This window comes from Engystomops pustulosus, chromosome 8 (genome assembly GCF_040894005.1).
Source record: "Engystomops pustulosus chromosome 8, aEngPut4.maternal, whole genome shotgun sequence".
Classification (NCBI taxonomy): Eukaryota; Metazoa; Chordata; class Amphibia; order Anura; family Leptodactylidae; genus Engystomops; species Engystomops pustulosus.
Genome location: NC_092418.1, coordinates 14998371 through 15016614, shown reverse-complemented (window position 1 = coordinate 15016614; position 18244 = coordinate 14998371). Strand labels below are relative to the sequence as shown.

Sequence of the window (18244 nt, the reverse complement as noted above, 5' to 3'; positions counted from 1 at the left end):
ATGGCTCCAAGACCTCCTTTGATAGATGGACATGGATGGTGAAGGACCCGAACCTGAGATGGCTCTGAGGTCCCATTTAGTAGGTAGCTTTTAGGTGTTTCCCGAGAACCATTAGCTCTGATGTCTTGGAGAACATCTTTAGGAAGAGGTTGTAGGGTCATCTCAAAAGAACCTGGTAATTTAGGTTCTTAGTCTTGCCTGAGGAATGGAAAGCTCAAGTGTCCCCAAAAACCTAATAATTGGGAAATGCTTAAGGACCCCGAATACCAGGTGTCTACATCAAACCCTTTAGTAGCCTCAGAAGGATCACGGGTCCTTTTTTGCTAGGAAGTTCTTACGAATTTTCCGAAAACACCGCAGCTCAGATGGTTTGTTGACCCTCTTTAGGAAGTCTTATACCGTCATGTCAAAGGAACAAGTCAATTTGATGCTTCGGGACAATATTTAGGTGTCAAACGTTGTCCAAGGGCTGATATTAGTAATAAAGCCAAGTGCATTGATGACTTTTCCCAGTCTTCTTCTGCCCCTTCATAAAGCGTGAACTCCTTTGTTTGTGAATGAGTTGATATTACTAAAGTGCCGACATGACAGCAAGCTGTAAAGTGAGAAGCTCCTCAGAAGGAGAGAATGTATGTTTTACTGACACCTAGTGGCCCGGGAGGAAATTGACAGTAATTGGATGCATTTCTATGGAGTTAAGGCTTTAGTCTGATGTTACTGTTCCTTTAAGAGATCCCCAGTGCAGGCTGAGCTTGTGCCGCGTTACATTTACACCTCCACCTGTCCCTGGATACATCTTATCCCAATTTACAGTAATCTTTTATCTTACACTGTAGAAGATGGGAGTGCTGTGTTACTGCGCTGTCTTATTAAGATAATTAGACCCTCGAGTCCTGGTTACGCTTGTGGGACTTTCTGTAATTTCCGGAGCATCCTCTTGGGGTACCTGCTCTCTTCTCCGCAGCTAAACCAGGCTGCTGGGAATAAATAAACCCGGAAAACTTTGGTGCCAGATTTCCTGGATCGGTGATTAAAAACCTCCTGCGATTGATGATGATGGATGGATGATGGATACTGCACCCTATGTGATGGACAGCGCCCACTTGTATGGTGCACCCAGTTCTTGGCTTCCGTCATCACCATATACCCCTATTTATATGGCCCCGCCCTCATGGCACTTGCCGACTAATTTGAATATCCATAAAAAGATGATTATCTCTGCGTTTGTGTCTTACAGGGCACTAATAATAATTTGGATATCACAGAATCCCATTAATGATATGGGATCGCCCCGCATGGGAACAATCCATATATGCATATATCCATATGCTACATCTCCCAGTGCTTAATATCTGCCCTCTGCTAATGTGTCCACAATGTAAGTGCACCTTGCAGCAGCTAAAAGGCTCTTTACATTGTTATCGACCCTGTAGATTGTGCGGAGCCCATCAGCAAGAATGTAAGGCGGTATAATACACATGTCTTCATGGGAGACCCCGTGCAGTACAATGTGCAGACGCATCCAGCTTCTTGACCTGCTGCCATGTACTTCCCAGACAGATCCATGAACATCTTCTAACTATGTTCCCCGCCGCTGGCAGCAGATGAAGAGGAATGTTCTCTGTCTACTCCGTCAGCTGATTGTGAGGAGGCTCCAAAAACAGCGAGACTGTCTCCAGAGAAATACTGCCCCCGCACCTATTTATATGTTTATTATATTACAAGGTGCTGAGTAATTGTTCATTATTAACACTCTGTATTCAAAGGGTAATATCAGCAAATTACATGGTGAAGGGATCACATATTACTAAAATAATCCTTCCGCCTGTGTACAAGAATATAACTGCTATAATAATGCCCCCTATGTACAAGAATATAACTACTATAATACTGCCCCCTATGTACAAGAATATAACTACTATAATACTGCCCCCTATGTACAAGAATATAACTACTATAATACTGCCCCTATGTACAAGAATATAACTACTATAATACTGCCCCTATGTACAGGAATATAACTACTATAATACTGCCCCCTATGTACAAGAATATAACTGCTATAATACTGCCCCCTATGTACAGGAATATAACTACTATAATACTGCCCCCTATGTACAGGAATATAACTACTATAATACTGCCCCCTATGTACAAGAATATAACTACTATAATACTGCCCCTATGTACAGGAATATAACTACTATAATACTGCCCCCTATGTACAAGAATATAAATACTATAATACTACCCCCTATGTACAGGAATATAACTACTATAATACTGCCCCCTATGTACAAGAATATAACTACTATAATACTGCCCCCTATGTACAAGAATATAACTACTATAATACTGCCCCTATGTACAAGAATATAACTACTATAATACTGCCCCTATGTACAGGAATATAACTACTATAATACTGCCCCCTATGTACAAGAATATAACTGCTATAATACTGCCCCCTATGTACAGGAATATAACTACTATAATACTGCCCCCTATGTACAGGAATATAATTACTATAATACTGCCCCCTATGTACAAGAATATAACTACTATAATACTGCCCCTATGTACAGGAATATAACTACTATAATACTGCCCCCTATGTACAATAATATAAATACTATAATACTACCCCCTATGTACAGGAATATAACTACTATAATACTGCCCCTTATGTACAAGAATTTAACTACTATAATACTGCCCCCTATGTACAGGAATATAACTACTATAATACTGCCCCCTGTGTACAGGAATATAACTACTATAATACTGCCCCTATGTACAAGGATATAACTACTATAATACTGTCCCCTATGTACAAGAATATAACTACTATAATACTGCCCCCTATGTACAAGAATATAACTACTATAATACTGCCCCCTATGTACAAGAATATAACTACTATAATACTGCCCCCTATGTACAAGCATATAACTACTATAATACTGCCCCCTATGTACAGGAATATAACTACTATAATACTGCCCCCTATGTACAAGCATATAACTACTATAATACTGCCCCCTATGTACAGGAATATAACTACTATAATACTGCCCCCTATGTACAAGAATATAACTACTATAATACTGTCCTCTATGTACAAGAATATAACTACTATAATACTGCCCCCTGTGTACAGGAATATAACTACTATAATACTGCCCCCTATGTAAAAGGATATAACTTCTATAATACTGTCCCCTATGTACAAGAATATAACTACTATAATACTGCCCCCTATGTACAAGAATATAACTACTATAATACTGCCCCCTATGTACAAGAATATAACTACTATAATACTGTCCCCTATGTACAAGAATATAACTACTATAATACTGCCCCCTATGTACAAGCATATAACTACTATAATACTGCCCCCTATGTACAGGAATATAACTACTATAATACTGCCCCCTATGTACAAGAATATAACTACTATAATACTGCCCCCTATGTACAAGAATATAACTACTATAATACTGCCCCCTATGTACAAGAATATAACTACTATAATACTGCCCCCTATGTACAGGAATATAACTACTATAATACTGCCCCCTATGCACAAGAATATAACTACTATAATACTGCCCCCTATGTACAAGAATATAACTACTATAATACTGTCCCTATGTACAAGAATATAACTTCTATAATACTGCCCCCTGTGTACAAGAATATAACTACTATAATACTGCTCCCTATGTACAAGAATATAACTACTATAATACTGCCCCCTATGTACAAGAATATAACTACTATAATACTGCCTCCTATGTACAGGAATATAACTACTATAATACTGCCCCTATGTACAGGAATATGACTACTATAATACTGCCCCCTATGTACAGGAATATAACTACTATAATACTGCCCCCTATGTACAGGAATATAACTACTATAATACTGCCCCCTATGTACAAGAATATAACTACTATAATACTGCCCCCTATGTACAAGAATATAACTACTATAATACTGCCCCCTATGTACAGGAATATAACTACTATAATACTGCCCCCTATGCACAAGAATATAACTACTATAATACTGCCCCCTATGTATAAGAATATAACTACTATAATACTGTCCCTATGTACAAGAATATAACTTCTATAATACTGCCCCCTGTGTACAAGAATATAACTACTATAATACTGCTCCCTATGTACAAGAATATAATTACTATAATACTGCCCCTATGTACAGGAATATAACTACTATAATACTGCCCCTATGTACAGGAATATGACTACTATAATACTGCCCCCTATGTACAGGAATATAACTACTATAATACTGCCCCCTATGTACAGGAATATAACTACTATAATACTGCCCCCTATGTACAAGAATATAACTACTATAATACTGCCCCCTATGTACAAGAATATAACTACTACAATACTGCCCCCTATGTACAAGAATATAACTACTATAATACTGCCCCCTATGTACAAGAATATAACTACTATAATACTGCTCCCTATGTACAGGAATATAACTACTATAATACTGCCCCTATGTACAAGAATATAACTACTATAATACTGCCCCCTATGTACAAGAATATAACTACTATAATACTTCCCCTATGTACAGGAATATAACTACTATAATACTGCCCCCTATGTACAGGAATATAACTACTATAATACTGCCCCCTATGTACAGGAATATAACTACTATAATACTGCTCCCTATGTACAATAATATAACTACTATAATACTGCCCCCATGTACAAGAATATAACTACTATAATACTGCCCCCTATGTACAAGAATATAACTACTATAATACTGCTCCCTATGTACAAGAATATAACTACTATAATACTGCCCCTATGTACAGGAATATAACTACTATAATACTGCCCCTATGTACAGGAATATGACTACTATAATACTGCCCCCTATGTACAGGAATATAACTACTATAATACTGCCCCCTATGTACAGGAATATAACTACTATAATACTGCCCCCTATGTACAAGAATATAACTACTATAATACTGCCCCCTATGTACAAGAATATAACTACTATAATACTGCCCCCTATGTACAGGAATATAACTACTATAATACTGCCCCCTATGCACAAGAATATAACTACTATAATACTGCCCCCTATGTACAAGAATATAACTACTATAATACTGTCCCTATGTACAAGAATATAACTTCTATAATACTGCCCCCTGTGTACAAGAATATAACTACTATAATACTGCTCCCTATGTACAAGAATATAATTACTATAATACTGCCCCTATGTACAGGAATATAACTACTATAATACTGCCCCTATGTACAGGTATATGACTACTATAATACTGCCCCCTATGTACAGGAATATAACTACTATAATACTGCCCCCTATGTACAGGAATATAACTACTATAATACTGCCCCCTATGTACAAGAATATAACTACTATAATACTGCCCCCTATGTACAAGAATATAACTACTACAATACTGCCCCCTATGTACAAGAATATAACTACTATAATACTGCCCCCTATGTACAAGAATATAACTACTATAATACTGCTCCCTATGTACAGGAATATAACTACTATAATACTGCCCCTATGTACAAGAATATAACTACTATAATACTGCCCCCTATGTACAAGAATATAACTACTATAATACTTCCCCTATGTACAGGAATATAACTACTATAATACTGCCCCCTATGTACAGGAATATAACTACTATAATACTGCCCCCTATGTACAGGAATATAACTATTATAATACTGCTCCCTATGTACAATAATATAACTACTATAATACTGCCCCCATGTACAAGAATATAACTACTTAATACTGCCCCCTATGTACAAGAATATAACTACTATAATACTGCCCCCTATGTACAAGAATATAACTACTTTAATACTGCCCCCTATGTACAAGAATATAACTACTATAATACTACTCCCTATGTACAGGAATATAACTACTATAATACTGCCCCCTATGTACAAGAATATAACTACTATAATACTGCCTCCTATGTACAAGAATATAACTACTATAATACTGCCCCCTATGTACAAGAATATAACTACTATAATACTGCCCCCTATGTACAAGAATATAACTACTATAATACTGCCTCCTATGTACAAGAATATAACTACTATAATACTGCCTCCTATGTACAGGAATATAACTACTATAATACTTCCCCCTATGTACAGGAATATAACTACTATAATACTGCCCCCATGTACAAGAATATAACTACTATAATACTGCCCCCTATGTACAAGAATATAACTACTATAATACTGCCCCTATGTACAAGAATATAACTACTATAATACTGCCCCCCATGTACAAGAATATAACTACTATAATACTGCCCCCTATATACAAGAATATAACTACTATAATACTGCCCCCTATGTACAAGAATATAACTACTATAATACTGCCTCCTATGTACAAGAATATAACTACTATAATACTGCCCCCTATGTACAAGAATATAACTACTATAATACTGCCTCCTATGTACAGGAGTATAACTACTATAATACTTCCCCCTATGTACAGGAATATAACTACTATAATACTGCCCCCATGTACAAGAATATAACTACTATAATACTGCCCCCTATGTACAAGAATATAACTACTATAATACTGCCCCTATGTACAAGAATATAACTACTATAATACTGCCCCCTATGTACAAGAATATAACTACTATAATACTTCCCCTATGTACAGGAATATAACTACTATAATACTGCCCCCTATGTACAGGAATATAACTACTATAATACTGCCCCCTATGTACAGGAATATAACTACTATAATACTGCTCCCTATGTACAATAATATAACCACTATAATACTGCCCCCTATGTACAGGAATATACAAATGGGGGTCAGTTGTCATAATTTATGATCCGTATGATTTACTGACCTTTTTGTGCCTTCTTGCAGGTAATGATGTTGTGGAGTGGCTCATACAGAAGTTGTCCATCAGTGATGAAGGTAGGTGACTTCCGGTTGCTCACGTTTATTGCTACACTGTACCTTTCCCTTCTTGTCTTGAATGTTGTGACTTTTTTATTCCCTGTATGGGAGGTCCTTACAACGAGCCTGTCTGGTATGGAGGGACTACTTCCTGTACAGTAAATACAACTTCCTGTCTGCACTTTTGGTGGTGGTCATCGGGACAGGAAGTTCATTTGTTGCTTGGTAACCTGAACTAATTCTGTATACACTAGGGGGCAGTATGTGGAGATTCTGCAACAAATCGACTTGAATGAACTCATTATTGTCCCTGACTTATCTGTATGTTATCTGTGTTGTTCTCATATTCCCTCCTCGCTCGGCGCTCCATGAAGTGATCCATCGTTAGTGCCAGGAAACCTTACATAACGTCTCATTAGCTAAGAGAATGGAGCGGCAGCATCTCCCCCCTCCCCCCGGCTCCCAGCACCGTATTCAGGTTGAATATTATATCCTCTCATCATACGAAATTCCGTTTGTAGATCTGGTCAACGCTCCTGGGTCACTAGCTCAGACATTTTCAACATTTTAGCCTCATTTTTGTGTTTTGAATTTAAAAAGTATGTGTATGTGGCATATTTTATTTATTTTTCTTTAGTTTTTGATTAAAATTTTTTTGTCTTTTGAGCACGGGATAGTCTCCTTGGTGCTGAGGCTTGTCGTAGCTCACACCCAATGCAATAGGCACTTATTTTGACCTACAGGCTCCTATAGTTTTTTTGCAGCGTTCCATCACATTCTGGTGTAGTCTCCTTTCCTTTGTTGCGCTGTTCCTACATTATTCCTTCCACAATTAAATAATAATAATTTTTTTATTTATATAGCGCACACAGATTACACAGCGCTGCACAAAGCATGACAAATTGGTCCCTGTCTCCATGGGGCTCACAATCTTAACAACCTAACAGTATGTGTTTGGAGTGTGGGAGGAAACCGGAGGACCCGGAGGAAACCCACACAAACACGGAGAGAACATACCAACTCTTTGCAGATGTTGACCTGGGTGGGAGTCGAACCCAGGACCCCAGTGCTGCAAGGCTGTAGTGCTACTCACTCAGCCACCGCGCCGCCCTTTGTGGGTCATTAAGTTACTAGTCTCGTGGCTAACATCAATGAATCTTAAATGGACTAGTTCCGGTAGTTATGATTGACCTAGACAGATCTAGATACATTGGGGAACCAGGATAGGCCAATAGGAGGCAAGAGTGAGGTCAGGGTGGGTGGAGTTCACTCCTATTCCGTAATCCAGTCAGAGTTCAGAGTTCATGGAACCATCAGTCCTGCAAACTAGAAACCCTATTGCTCAGGCACCATCCCAAGAGGGAAGGTGCCTTATACTCCGTGGGTCTCTCGATTATTAGATCGGATGGGCACTAGGACCCATTGGCTCTCGAGCAATTGAGAAAAAGCCGCCTCCCATTTCTCTGCCGTGAGAGCAGGCAATAAACATGTCAGCTGTGCTCTGATTGGCTCAGGAAACAATATGGCCGCCAGGGCTTTGTGTTTCCGATTCCCAGTATCCATTTATAGACAAATCTCCCAAAGGAACAGGACAGGTGTGACAATAATAATTAAATTATAGGGACTAATTACAGAATAAATAGTCGCAATCCCCCGGGAGCCTCGGGCTTAGAACTGGTGGTAACAGTAGTTACATCATTTCCACGTTTTCGGGCCCCCTGAGACCCCGCCCACCAGATTTTTTTATTTCTTCCGCTTTGGTTATTCCCTCTAGAAATTTCTTTCATCTTCTAATGCATAAAAGGCAGGGAAATTAATGTGTGGAAATCTCAGCGAGGCGATAGATTCCGGCCTTACATGGGAGAAGCGTAGAATTAGGAGATAGATAGATCTGCGTGGTACGTTGTCAGTCGGTATCAGGAGGTACGGGGCCGCCCGCGTGCAGCGCCTGATTGAAGTGTCCTTGGACATGGCGGCCACATCGCATCAGATGGGATTTAATGAGAAGAGATGAAAAGGAACTGAAGCCAATTACTGAAGATTTCCCGCCGGATACATATAAGGCAGTAATAGGATGTATATATATATATATATATAGGTCTTAGTGTATTGGTGAATTAATGGGCAGCTATACACGACCCATGAACCCGATCCATCACATACAACAGCACAACTTCCTACCGATAATTTTTTTGGGGCCCTTGAAGGGAGGGGCCCGGACTTTTGCTCCAGGTTGTGAGACAATGTTTAGAGGGCTGTAGAAGTATCCTGCCCTTCTATTTAGGGAGACAGGAGCTAGCACTCTAATGGGGGCTCTGTTTGTCTCCTTCTTTTCTGGCGAGGAGGACCTGTACTACAATCAGGGTCAGTTAGCGCCCAATGGGTTCATTACCCGGCACTATAATTTGCCTCCGTTTGGCCACTCTTAAAGGACATCTACCACCAGGATGAAATACTGTATGAAAATGAGCCTGAGGAGCTCCAGGCTCCATAGGTGTTAATGGAGCCTGGAGCCCCTGAGGCCCATTTGCATACATTATTTCATCCTGGTGGTAGATGTCCTTTAAGGATGTCAGTAACTTGCCCTCGTCTGACGATCCTGCCGTCTGCGCATGATTGTGAGTAGGAGGAGACAAGAGGCTACCGGGGCGTGGAGTAGCTGCCCCGGTAACCTCAGATGCGGCTACTCCACACCCCAGTAGCCGCATAAGAAAATGTACATATAGCTGTAATAAAAGTTTCCAAAAAAGTGCGGGGACATGAGGATTAGCCCTTAAAAGGGCTATCCTCACATCCTATTGATCCACCTACCACCCGATCTACCTTTAGAGGTAGATTCGTGGTGGTAGGTTTCCTTTAAGGACACTCGACTTACAGACGACCCCTAGTTACAGACGGACCCCTCTGCCCACTGTGACCTCTGGTGAAGCTCTCTGGATGATACTATAGTCCCAGGCTGCAATGATCAGCTGTAAGGTGTCTGTAATGAAGCTTTATTGATAATCCTTGGTCCAATTACAGCAAAAAAATTATGAAACTCCAATTGTCACTGGGGCAAAAAAATTTTTTTGTCTGGATCTACAATTATAAAATATACAGTTTCGACTTGCATACAACCTATCTTGTACGTAACCCGGGGACTGCCTGTACTTGGCACTCTAATAGAGAGCTCAGTATCTGGCACTACACTGGGGGCTCACTTCTCACTTTAGCCCCTTCGATTATGGGTGACAAAAAGTGGCACTATACTAATTGGAGCTTCATTTGGCCTCTTATCTTATGGTGTCAGGATCTGGAATAGAGATGAGCGAACACTAAAATGCTCGGGTACTCGTTATTCGAGACGAACTTTTCCCGATGCTCGAGTGCTCGTCTCGAATAACGAACCCCATTGAAGTCAATGGGAGACTCGAGCATTTTTCAAGGGGACCAAGGCTCTGCACAGGGAAGCTTGGCCAAACACCTGGGAACCTCAGAAAAGGATGGAAACACCACGGAAATGGACAGGAAACAGCAGGGGCAGCATGCATGGATGCCTCTGAGGCTGCTTAAACGCACCATTATGCCAAAATTATGGGCAACAGCATGGCCATGACAGAGTGACAGAATGAAGCTAGATAGCATCTAAAACATCCAATAATTGACCCTGACACTATAGGGGACGGCATGCAGAGGCAGCGGCAGCAGGCTAGAGAGTGTCATGGCGACATACCCTAAATGGACTCAGGCTTCAAACCAATGGGTGGCAGAGAGGAACCAAAGGAGGTGAGCAAGAAGCGCTCAAATAATATCGCTACATGATAAAAGTTTGCCAGTATATTTTGTGGATTACACAGCAGGGTGGCGACAAAGTTAACATGGAAGCCATGAAAACAACCCAAAATTCTGCCTGACACAGCTCGTTTGATAAGGGGACCATGTATGGAGGCAGTGAACTAGTAGTAGATTAAAGGTGCTGCAGTTAAAACTATGTTAGTTGGATCTTGGCATGGAGCTGGCGCTCCGCTGCCAGGCGAGCTTTCGCCAATCCAAGCCCCTGTCTATAGGCTACTCCCCAAACAGCACTTCTAAGAACCTTTTGTATAAGATCAAGTGTAGTAGCGTTCTTATAAGTTTAGGATATGCCGGGTGAGGGGAATGTAAACAGATGCGCAAGAAGCGCTGAAATAATATCCCTAAATGGTAAAAGTTTGCCAGTATATTTTGTGGATAACACAGCAGGGTGGCGACAAAGTTAACAACTTTGATGTGGAATCCATGAAAACAACCCAAATTTCTGCCTGACACACCTATATGGACGACTTTTGGAGGTAGCAATGGAGACAACGTGTGGAGGCTGCTATGGAGACAATTTAATTTGGATAGTGCCTGTATGTGGCAGTCCCAAACATTTTTCAAACCAGAGGAGCAGGTAGGTGGCCCTCCAGTAAAATGGAATAGATTGAGTGCCTGTATGTGGCAGTCCCAAACATTTTTCAAACCAGAGGAGCAGGTAGGTGGCCCTCCAGTAAAATGGAATAGATTGAGTGCCTGTATGTGGCAGTCCCAAAAATGTTTCAAACCAGAGGAGCAGGTAGGTGGCCCTGCAGTAAAATGGAATAGATTGAGTGCCTGTATGTGGCAGTCCCAAACATTTTTCAAACCAGAGGAGCAGGTAGGTGGCCCTGCAGTAAAATGGAATAGATTGAGTGCCTGTATGTGGCAGTCCCAAAAATGTTTCAAACCAGAGGAGCAGGTAGGTGGCCCTCCAGTAAAATGGAATAGATTGAGTGCCTGTATGTGGCAGTCCCAAAAATTTTTCAAACCAGAGGAGCAGGTAGGTGGCCCTCCAGTAAAATGGAATAGATTGAGTGCCTGTATGTGGCAGTCCCAAAAATGTTTCAAACCAGAGGAGCAGGTAGGTGGCCCTGCAGTAAAATGGAATAGATTGAGTGCCTGTATGTGGCAGTCCCAAACATTTTTCAAACCAGAGGAGCAGGTAGGTGGCCCTCCAGTAAAATGGAATAGATTGAGTGCCTGTATGTGGCAGTCCCAAAAATTGTTTAAAACAGAGGACCGGGTAGGTGGCCCTCCAGAAAAATGGAATAGATTGAGTGCCTGTATGTGGCACTCACAAAAATTGTTTCAAACAGAGGACCGGGTAGGTGGCCCTCCAGAAAAATTAAATGCATGAAGTACTATAGCAAGAGCCAGTGGGCCCTGTCAAAAAATAGCCATTTTCCTCTGCTTTACTGTACAAAGAGGAGGAGAAGGAGGAAAATGAGGAGGAGGAGGAGTGGATCAATTATTCAGGTTGAGCTTCCTTCACCTGGTGGAGATTGGAAATTATGAGAAATCCAGCCTTTATTCATTTTAATAAGCGTCAGCCTGTCAGCGCTGTCAGTCGACAGGCGTGTACGCTTATCGGTGATGATGCCACCAGCTGCACTGAAAACCCGCTCGGACAAGACGCTAGCGGCAGGGCAGGCAAGAACCTCCAAGGCGTACAGCGCCAGTTCGTGCCACATGTCCAGCTTTGAAACCCAGTAGTTGTAGGGAGCTGTGTGATCATTTAGGACGATGGTATGGTCAGCTACGTACTCCCTCACCATCTTTCTGTAAAGATCAGCCCTACTCTGCCGAGACTGGGGACAGGTGACAGTGTCTTGCTGGGGTGACATAAAGCTGGCAAAAGCCTTGTAAAGCGTACCCTTGCCAGTGCTGGACAAGCTGCCTGCTCGCCTACTCTCCCTCGCTACTTGTCCCGCAGAACTACGCACTCTGCCGCTAGCGCTGTCAGAAGGGAAATACTGTTTCAGCTTGTGCACCAGGGCCTGCTGGTATTCATGCATTCTCACACTCCTTTCCTCTGCAGGGATGAGAGTGGAAAGATTTTGCTTGTACCGTGGGTCCAGGAGAGTGAACACCCAGTAATCGGTGCTGGAATAAATTCTTTGAACGCGAGGGTCACGGGATAGGCAGCCTAGCATGAAATCTGCCATATGCGCCAGAGTACCAACGCGTAAGAATTCACTCCCCTCACTGGCCTGACTGTCCATTTCCTCCTCCTCCAACTCCTCCAACTCCTCTTCTTCTGCCCATACACGCTGAACAGTGAAGGACTCAACAATGGTCCCCTCTTGTGTCTCGCCAACATTCTCCTCCTCTTCCTCCTCATCCTCCTCCACCTCCACCTCCTCCGATATGCGCTGAGAAACAGACCTGAGGGTGCTTTGGCTATCAACAAGGGAATATTCTTCCCCTGTCTCTTGTGACGAGCGCAAAGCTTCCGACTTCATGCTGATCAGAGAGTTTTTCAACAGGCCAAGCAGCGGGATGGTGAGGCTGATGATGGCGGCATCGCCACTGACCATCTGTGTTGACTCCTCAAAGTTACTCAGCACCTGACAGATATCAGACATCCACGTCCACTCCTCATTGTAGACTTGAGGAAGCTGACTGACCTGACTACCAGTTCTGGTGGAAGTTGACATCTGGCAGTCTACAATCGCTCTGCGCTGCTGGTAAACTCTGGATAACATGGTCAGTGTTGAATTCCACCTCGTGGGCACGTCGCACAACAGTCGGTGAGCGGGCAGTTGGAGGGGGCGCTGCGCTGCCCTGAGAGTGGCAGCATCTGGGCTGGACTTCCTGAAATGCGCACAGATGCGGCGCACCTTCGTGAGCAAATCAGACAGATTGGGGTATGTCTTGAGGAAACGCTGAACTATCAGATTTAACACATGGGCCAGGCATGGCACATGTGTCAGTCTGCCGAGTTGCAGAGCCGCCACCAGGTTACGGCCGTTGTCACACACAACCATTCCCGGCTTGAGGTTCAGCGGTGCCAGCCACAGATCAGTCTGCGCCGTGATGCCCTGTAATAGCTCTTGGGCGGTGTGCCTTTTGTCGCCTAGGCTCAGCAGTTTGAGCACCGCCTGCTGTCGCTTAGCGACGGCACTGCTGCTGTGCCTAGAGCTACCGACTGATGGCGCCGTGCCCACGGATGGTAGTTCGGAGGAGGAGGTGGAGGAGGGGTGGGAGGAGGAGGAGGCATAGTAGGCCTGAAACACCTGGACCGAGGTAGGCCCCGCAATCCTCGGCGTCGGCAGTATATGAGCAGCCCCAGGGTCAGACTCGGTCCCAGCCTCCACCAAGTTAACCCAATGTGCCGTCAGCGATATATAGTGGCCCTGCCCGGCAGCACTCGTCCACGTGTCCGTGGTCAGGTGGACCTTGTCAGAAACGGCGTTGGTCAGGGCACGGATGATGTTGTCTGACACGTGCTGGTGCAGGGCTGGGACGGCACATCGGGAAAAGTAGTGGCGGCTGGGGACCGAATACCGAGGGGCGGCCGCCGCCATGAGGTTGCGAAAGGCCTCGGTCTCTACTAGCCTATAGGGCAGCATCTCCAGGCTAAGCAATCTGGAGATGTGCACATTAAGGGCTTGGGCATGCGGGTGGGTTGCACTATATTTGCGTTTCCGCTCCAGCGTCTGGGGTATGGAGAGCTGAACACTGGTGGATGCTGTGGAGGATCGTGGAGGCGACGATGGGGTTTTTGTGGCAGGGTCCTGGGCAGGGGGCTGACTAGCAGCTGACACAGGGGAAGGAGCAGTGGTGTGCACGGCCGGAGGTGAACGGGCTTGTTGCCACTGAGTGGGGTGCTTAGCATTCATATGCCTGCGCATACTGGTGGTAGTTAAGCTAGTAGTGGTGGAACCCCTGCTGAGCCTGGTTTGGCAAATGTTGCACACCACAGTCCGTCGGTCATCCGGTGTTTCCTTAAAGAACCTCCAGACTTCTGAAGATCTAGCCCTCGCCGCAAGAGCCCTCGCCACGGGGGCTTCACTAGTTGACACATTTGGCGCTGATGCACCAGCTCTGGCCCTGCCTCTCCGTCTGGCCCCACCACTGCCTCTTCCAACCTGTTTTGGTCGAGGACTCTCCTCCGTCTCAGAAGCACTGTGTTCACCCGGCCTCTCAACCCAGCTTGGGTCCGTCACCTCATCATCCTCCGATCCCTCAGTCTGCTCCCCCCTCGGACTTCCTGCCCTGACAACAACTTCCCCACTGTCTGACAACCGTGTCTCCTCATCGTCGGACACCTCTTTACACACTTCCACTACGTCAAGAAGGTCATCATCACCCACAGACTGTGACTGGTGGAAAACCTGGGCATCGGAAAATTGCTCAGCAGCAACCGGACAAGTGGTTTGTGACTGTGGGAAGGGTCCAGAAAACAGTTCCTCAGAGTATGCCGGTTCAAATGGCAAATTTTCCTGGGAGGGGGCAGACTGGGGGGGAGGAGGCTGAGGTGCAGGAGCTGAAGGAGTGCCGATTTCGGTGACATGGGTGGACTGCGTGGAAGACTGACTGGTGGTGGACAAATTGCTCGAAGCATTGTCAGCAATCCACGACATCACCTGTTCGCACTGTTCTGGCCTCAACAGTGCTCTACCACGAGTCCCAGTAACTTCAGACATGAACCTAGGGAGTGTAGCTCTGCGGCGTTCCCCTGCTCCCTCATCAGCAGGTGGTGTCTCACCCCGCCCAGGACCACGGCCTCTGACCCCTGCAGTAGTTGGACGCCCACGTCCCCGCCCTCGTCCTCTACCCCTAGCCCTCGGGTTAAACATTTTTAAAATGAGAGTTATAACTTTATTTTTTTTTTAACTTTTTTTTGTTTTTTTTTGTGTTTTTTGTTTTTTTTTGTGTTTTTTGTTTTTTTTTGTGTTTTTTGTTTTTTTTTGAGTTTTTAAAACCAAACAATGCTATCCTATTGCTATGGCTATTTTCTAGCCAAGTATCAAAGCACACTACTATGCCAGATGAGATGACACGGAGTTAGTGCCTAATTGAAATCCAACCCCTACTAAATTTTCCCACTTCGGTCTTTGCTATGGATATGTGCGCCACTAAGCGCAGAACACAGCGGTCGCAAGTCTCACTACAAATTGCTCAGAATTGGCTAGTACATGCACTGCAGAAAGTACAGCCACCAGCAGATCAACCAGAAATCAAATATATAGAACGCTACTGTAGGCGTAAGTAAGCTCTTTGTATTCTCCTATGGCTATTTTCTAGCCAAGTATCAAAGCACACTACTATGCCAGATGAGATGACACTGAGTTATTGCCTAATTGAAATCCAACCCCTACTAAATTTTCCCACTTCGGTCTTTGCTATGGATATGTGCGTCACTAAGCGCAGAACACAGCGGTCGCAAGTCTCACTACAAATTGCTCAGAATTGGCTAGTACATGCACTGCAGAAAGTACAGCCACCAGCAGATCAACCAGAAATCAAATATATAGAACGCTACTGTAGGCGTAAGTAAGCTCTTTGTATTCTCCTATGGCTATTTTCTAGCCAAGTATCAAAGCACACTACTATGCCAGATGAGATGACACTGAGTTAGTGCCTAATTGAAATCCAACCCCTACTGAATTTTCCCACTTCGGTCTTTGCTATGGATATGTGTGCCACTAAGAGCTAAACACAACGGTAGCAAGTCCCCCTGCTAATTCCTCACAAAATGGTACTAGATGCAAATTAAAATAAAAAAAGTAGAACGTTATTGTAGCCCTAAGAAGGGCTGTTGGGTTCTTGGAGAATCACTCCTGCCTAACAGTAAGCTAATAGAACACCCTAACGCTTTCCCTGACCAGCAGCAGCTCTCTCCCTAGCGGCATCCAGACAGAATGATCCGAGCAGCGCGGCCAGCGGCTAGTCTATCCCAGGGTCACCTGATCTGGCCAGCCAACCACTGCTATCGACGTGTAAGGGTACCACGTCATGCTGGGTGGAGTGCAGAGTCTCCTGGCTTGTGATTGGCTCTGTTTCTGGCCGCCAAAAAGCAAAACGGCGGGAGCTGCCATTTTCTCGAGCGGGCGAAGTATTCGTCCGAGCAACGAGCAGTTTCGAGTACCCTAATGCTCGACCGAGCATCAAGCTCGGACGAGCATGTTCGCTCATCTCTAATCTGGAACTTTAGTGGGGTCTTGGTTTCACATTCCAATTGTGGTTGGCAGTACTGATTTATTCGGCCCCTACTCTTTTTTGAGTGACAGTATGAGTTAAATTAACTTACCCGGTCCCGCCGCGATCCCGCGGTGCGTTGTCCGACAAGGATATGGGTCTGCTTGGATTCACTAACATCGTGCACCCGAGTTCCTGCATCCGTCGCTTCTGCTCCGAGGTTCGCCAGAGTTCACCTTCTTCTTCCCGGTGCATGTAAGTGCTTGATCTTGCTACACATTTTCTTTTTATTCTGCGGTTTGTCTGAATCCGTCGGGTTGTCTTACAGCCACGCCCCCCGATTTCTGTCACGTGCAACCCGATGCGCCACAATCCGATCGCGTGCGTCAAAATCCTGTGTCAATTCGGCGTAAAACGGAATTATTCGGGAAACCCCACAAAAGTGTGGCGTTCTTACCCTTAGTAAGTGTGCCCCTATATGTCCATATTGCGGGGTCCCAGTTTGACACCTTCAATAAAGTGTGGACTGTACCTTGCACAGTAACGGGGGCTCAGTTTGCCCCATTTCTTAAGATGGAAGAATCTGACCCTTTAATGGGGGTCTCAGTATAAAATGTATATATATATTTTTTTAATTTTCCCTTTTATGTGTTGTATATGTAATATGATTGTCGCAGTATTGGCAGGGGTACGGGAGCGTCGGGGAAGGCGCGGGCCTGGACTCACTCAGCATCTGTCTCCACGTTTTGTGTGGGAAAACAAAAATCCTTGGCAGCGGCGAGGGGAGCGCTACTAATGTCTGTTCCATTACGGATTAGAGAGTCTGACATCATCGGGACCTTTTAATTATGCATGAAATAAGTGAGCGGGGGGGAGGGGCGGCGATAATCTGCTGCTATGAAGACGGCAAATTATACATAGACTCATTTTTTCTGACATTTTTAATTCCTAATTCATCTTTTCATCTTTTATTTTTTTTATTTTTTTTTTTGTTTTACTGCCAAAAAAACTTTGTCTCTTTTTGTCTCGTCGCTCACGTGGTCTGAGACTGTCAGCTGTTACATATCCATAAGGAATGACATTTTTTTGGGGGGTGGGGCACAATAAGGAACAACACTCAAAAATATAAGAAACAATAAGGGGGCGGAGCTTAAAAAAATTCTGTCTGAAATGGGATTTAAAAATAACTAAAACTTTGCCAGTCAAGCTCCACCCCTAAACTGCCTCCCACTTTTTTAGGACTACCCACCCCTTGGTT

General features: G+C 43.9%; 1 protein-coding gene across 2 annotated transcripts in view; it reads left to right on the top strand.

The window, feature by feature from the left end:
* RGS11 (regulator of G protein signaling 11) overlaps window positions 1–18244 on the top strand; it is an 83769-nt gene that overhangs the window by 20582 nt on the left and 44943 nt on the right. For both annotated transcript variants that reach the window (XM_072119820.1, XM_072119821.1), the window contains exon 3: window positions 6994–7044. In XM_072119820.1, coding sequence (XP_071975921.1) covers window positions 6994–7044 — 51 coding nt within the window. The remainder of the gene's footprint in view (window positions 1–6993; window positions 7045–18244) is intronic.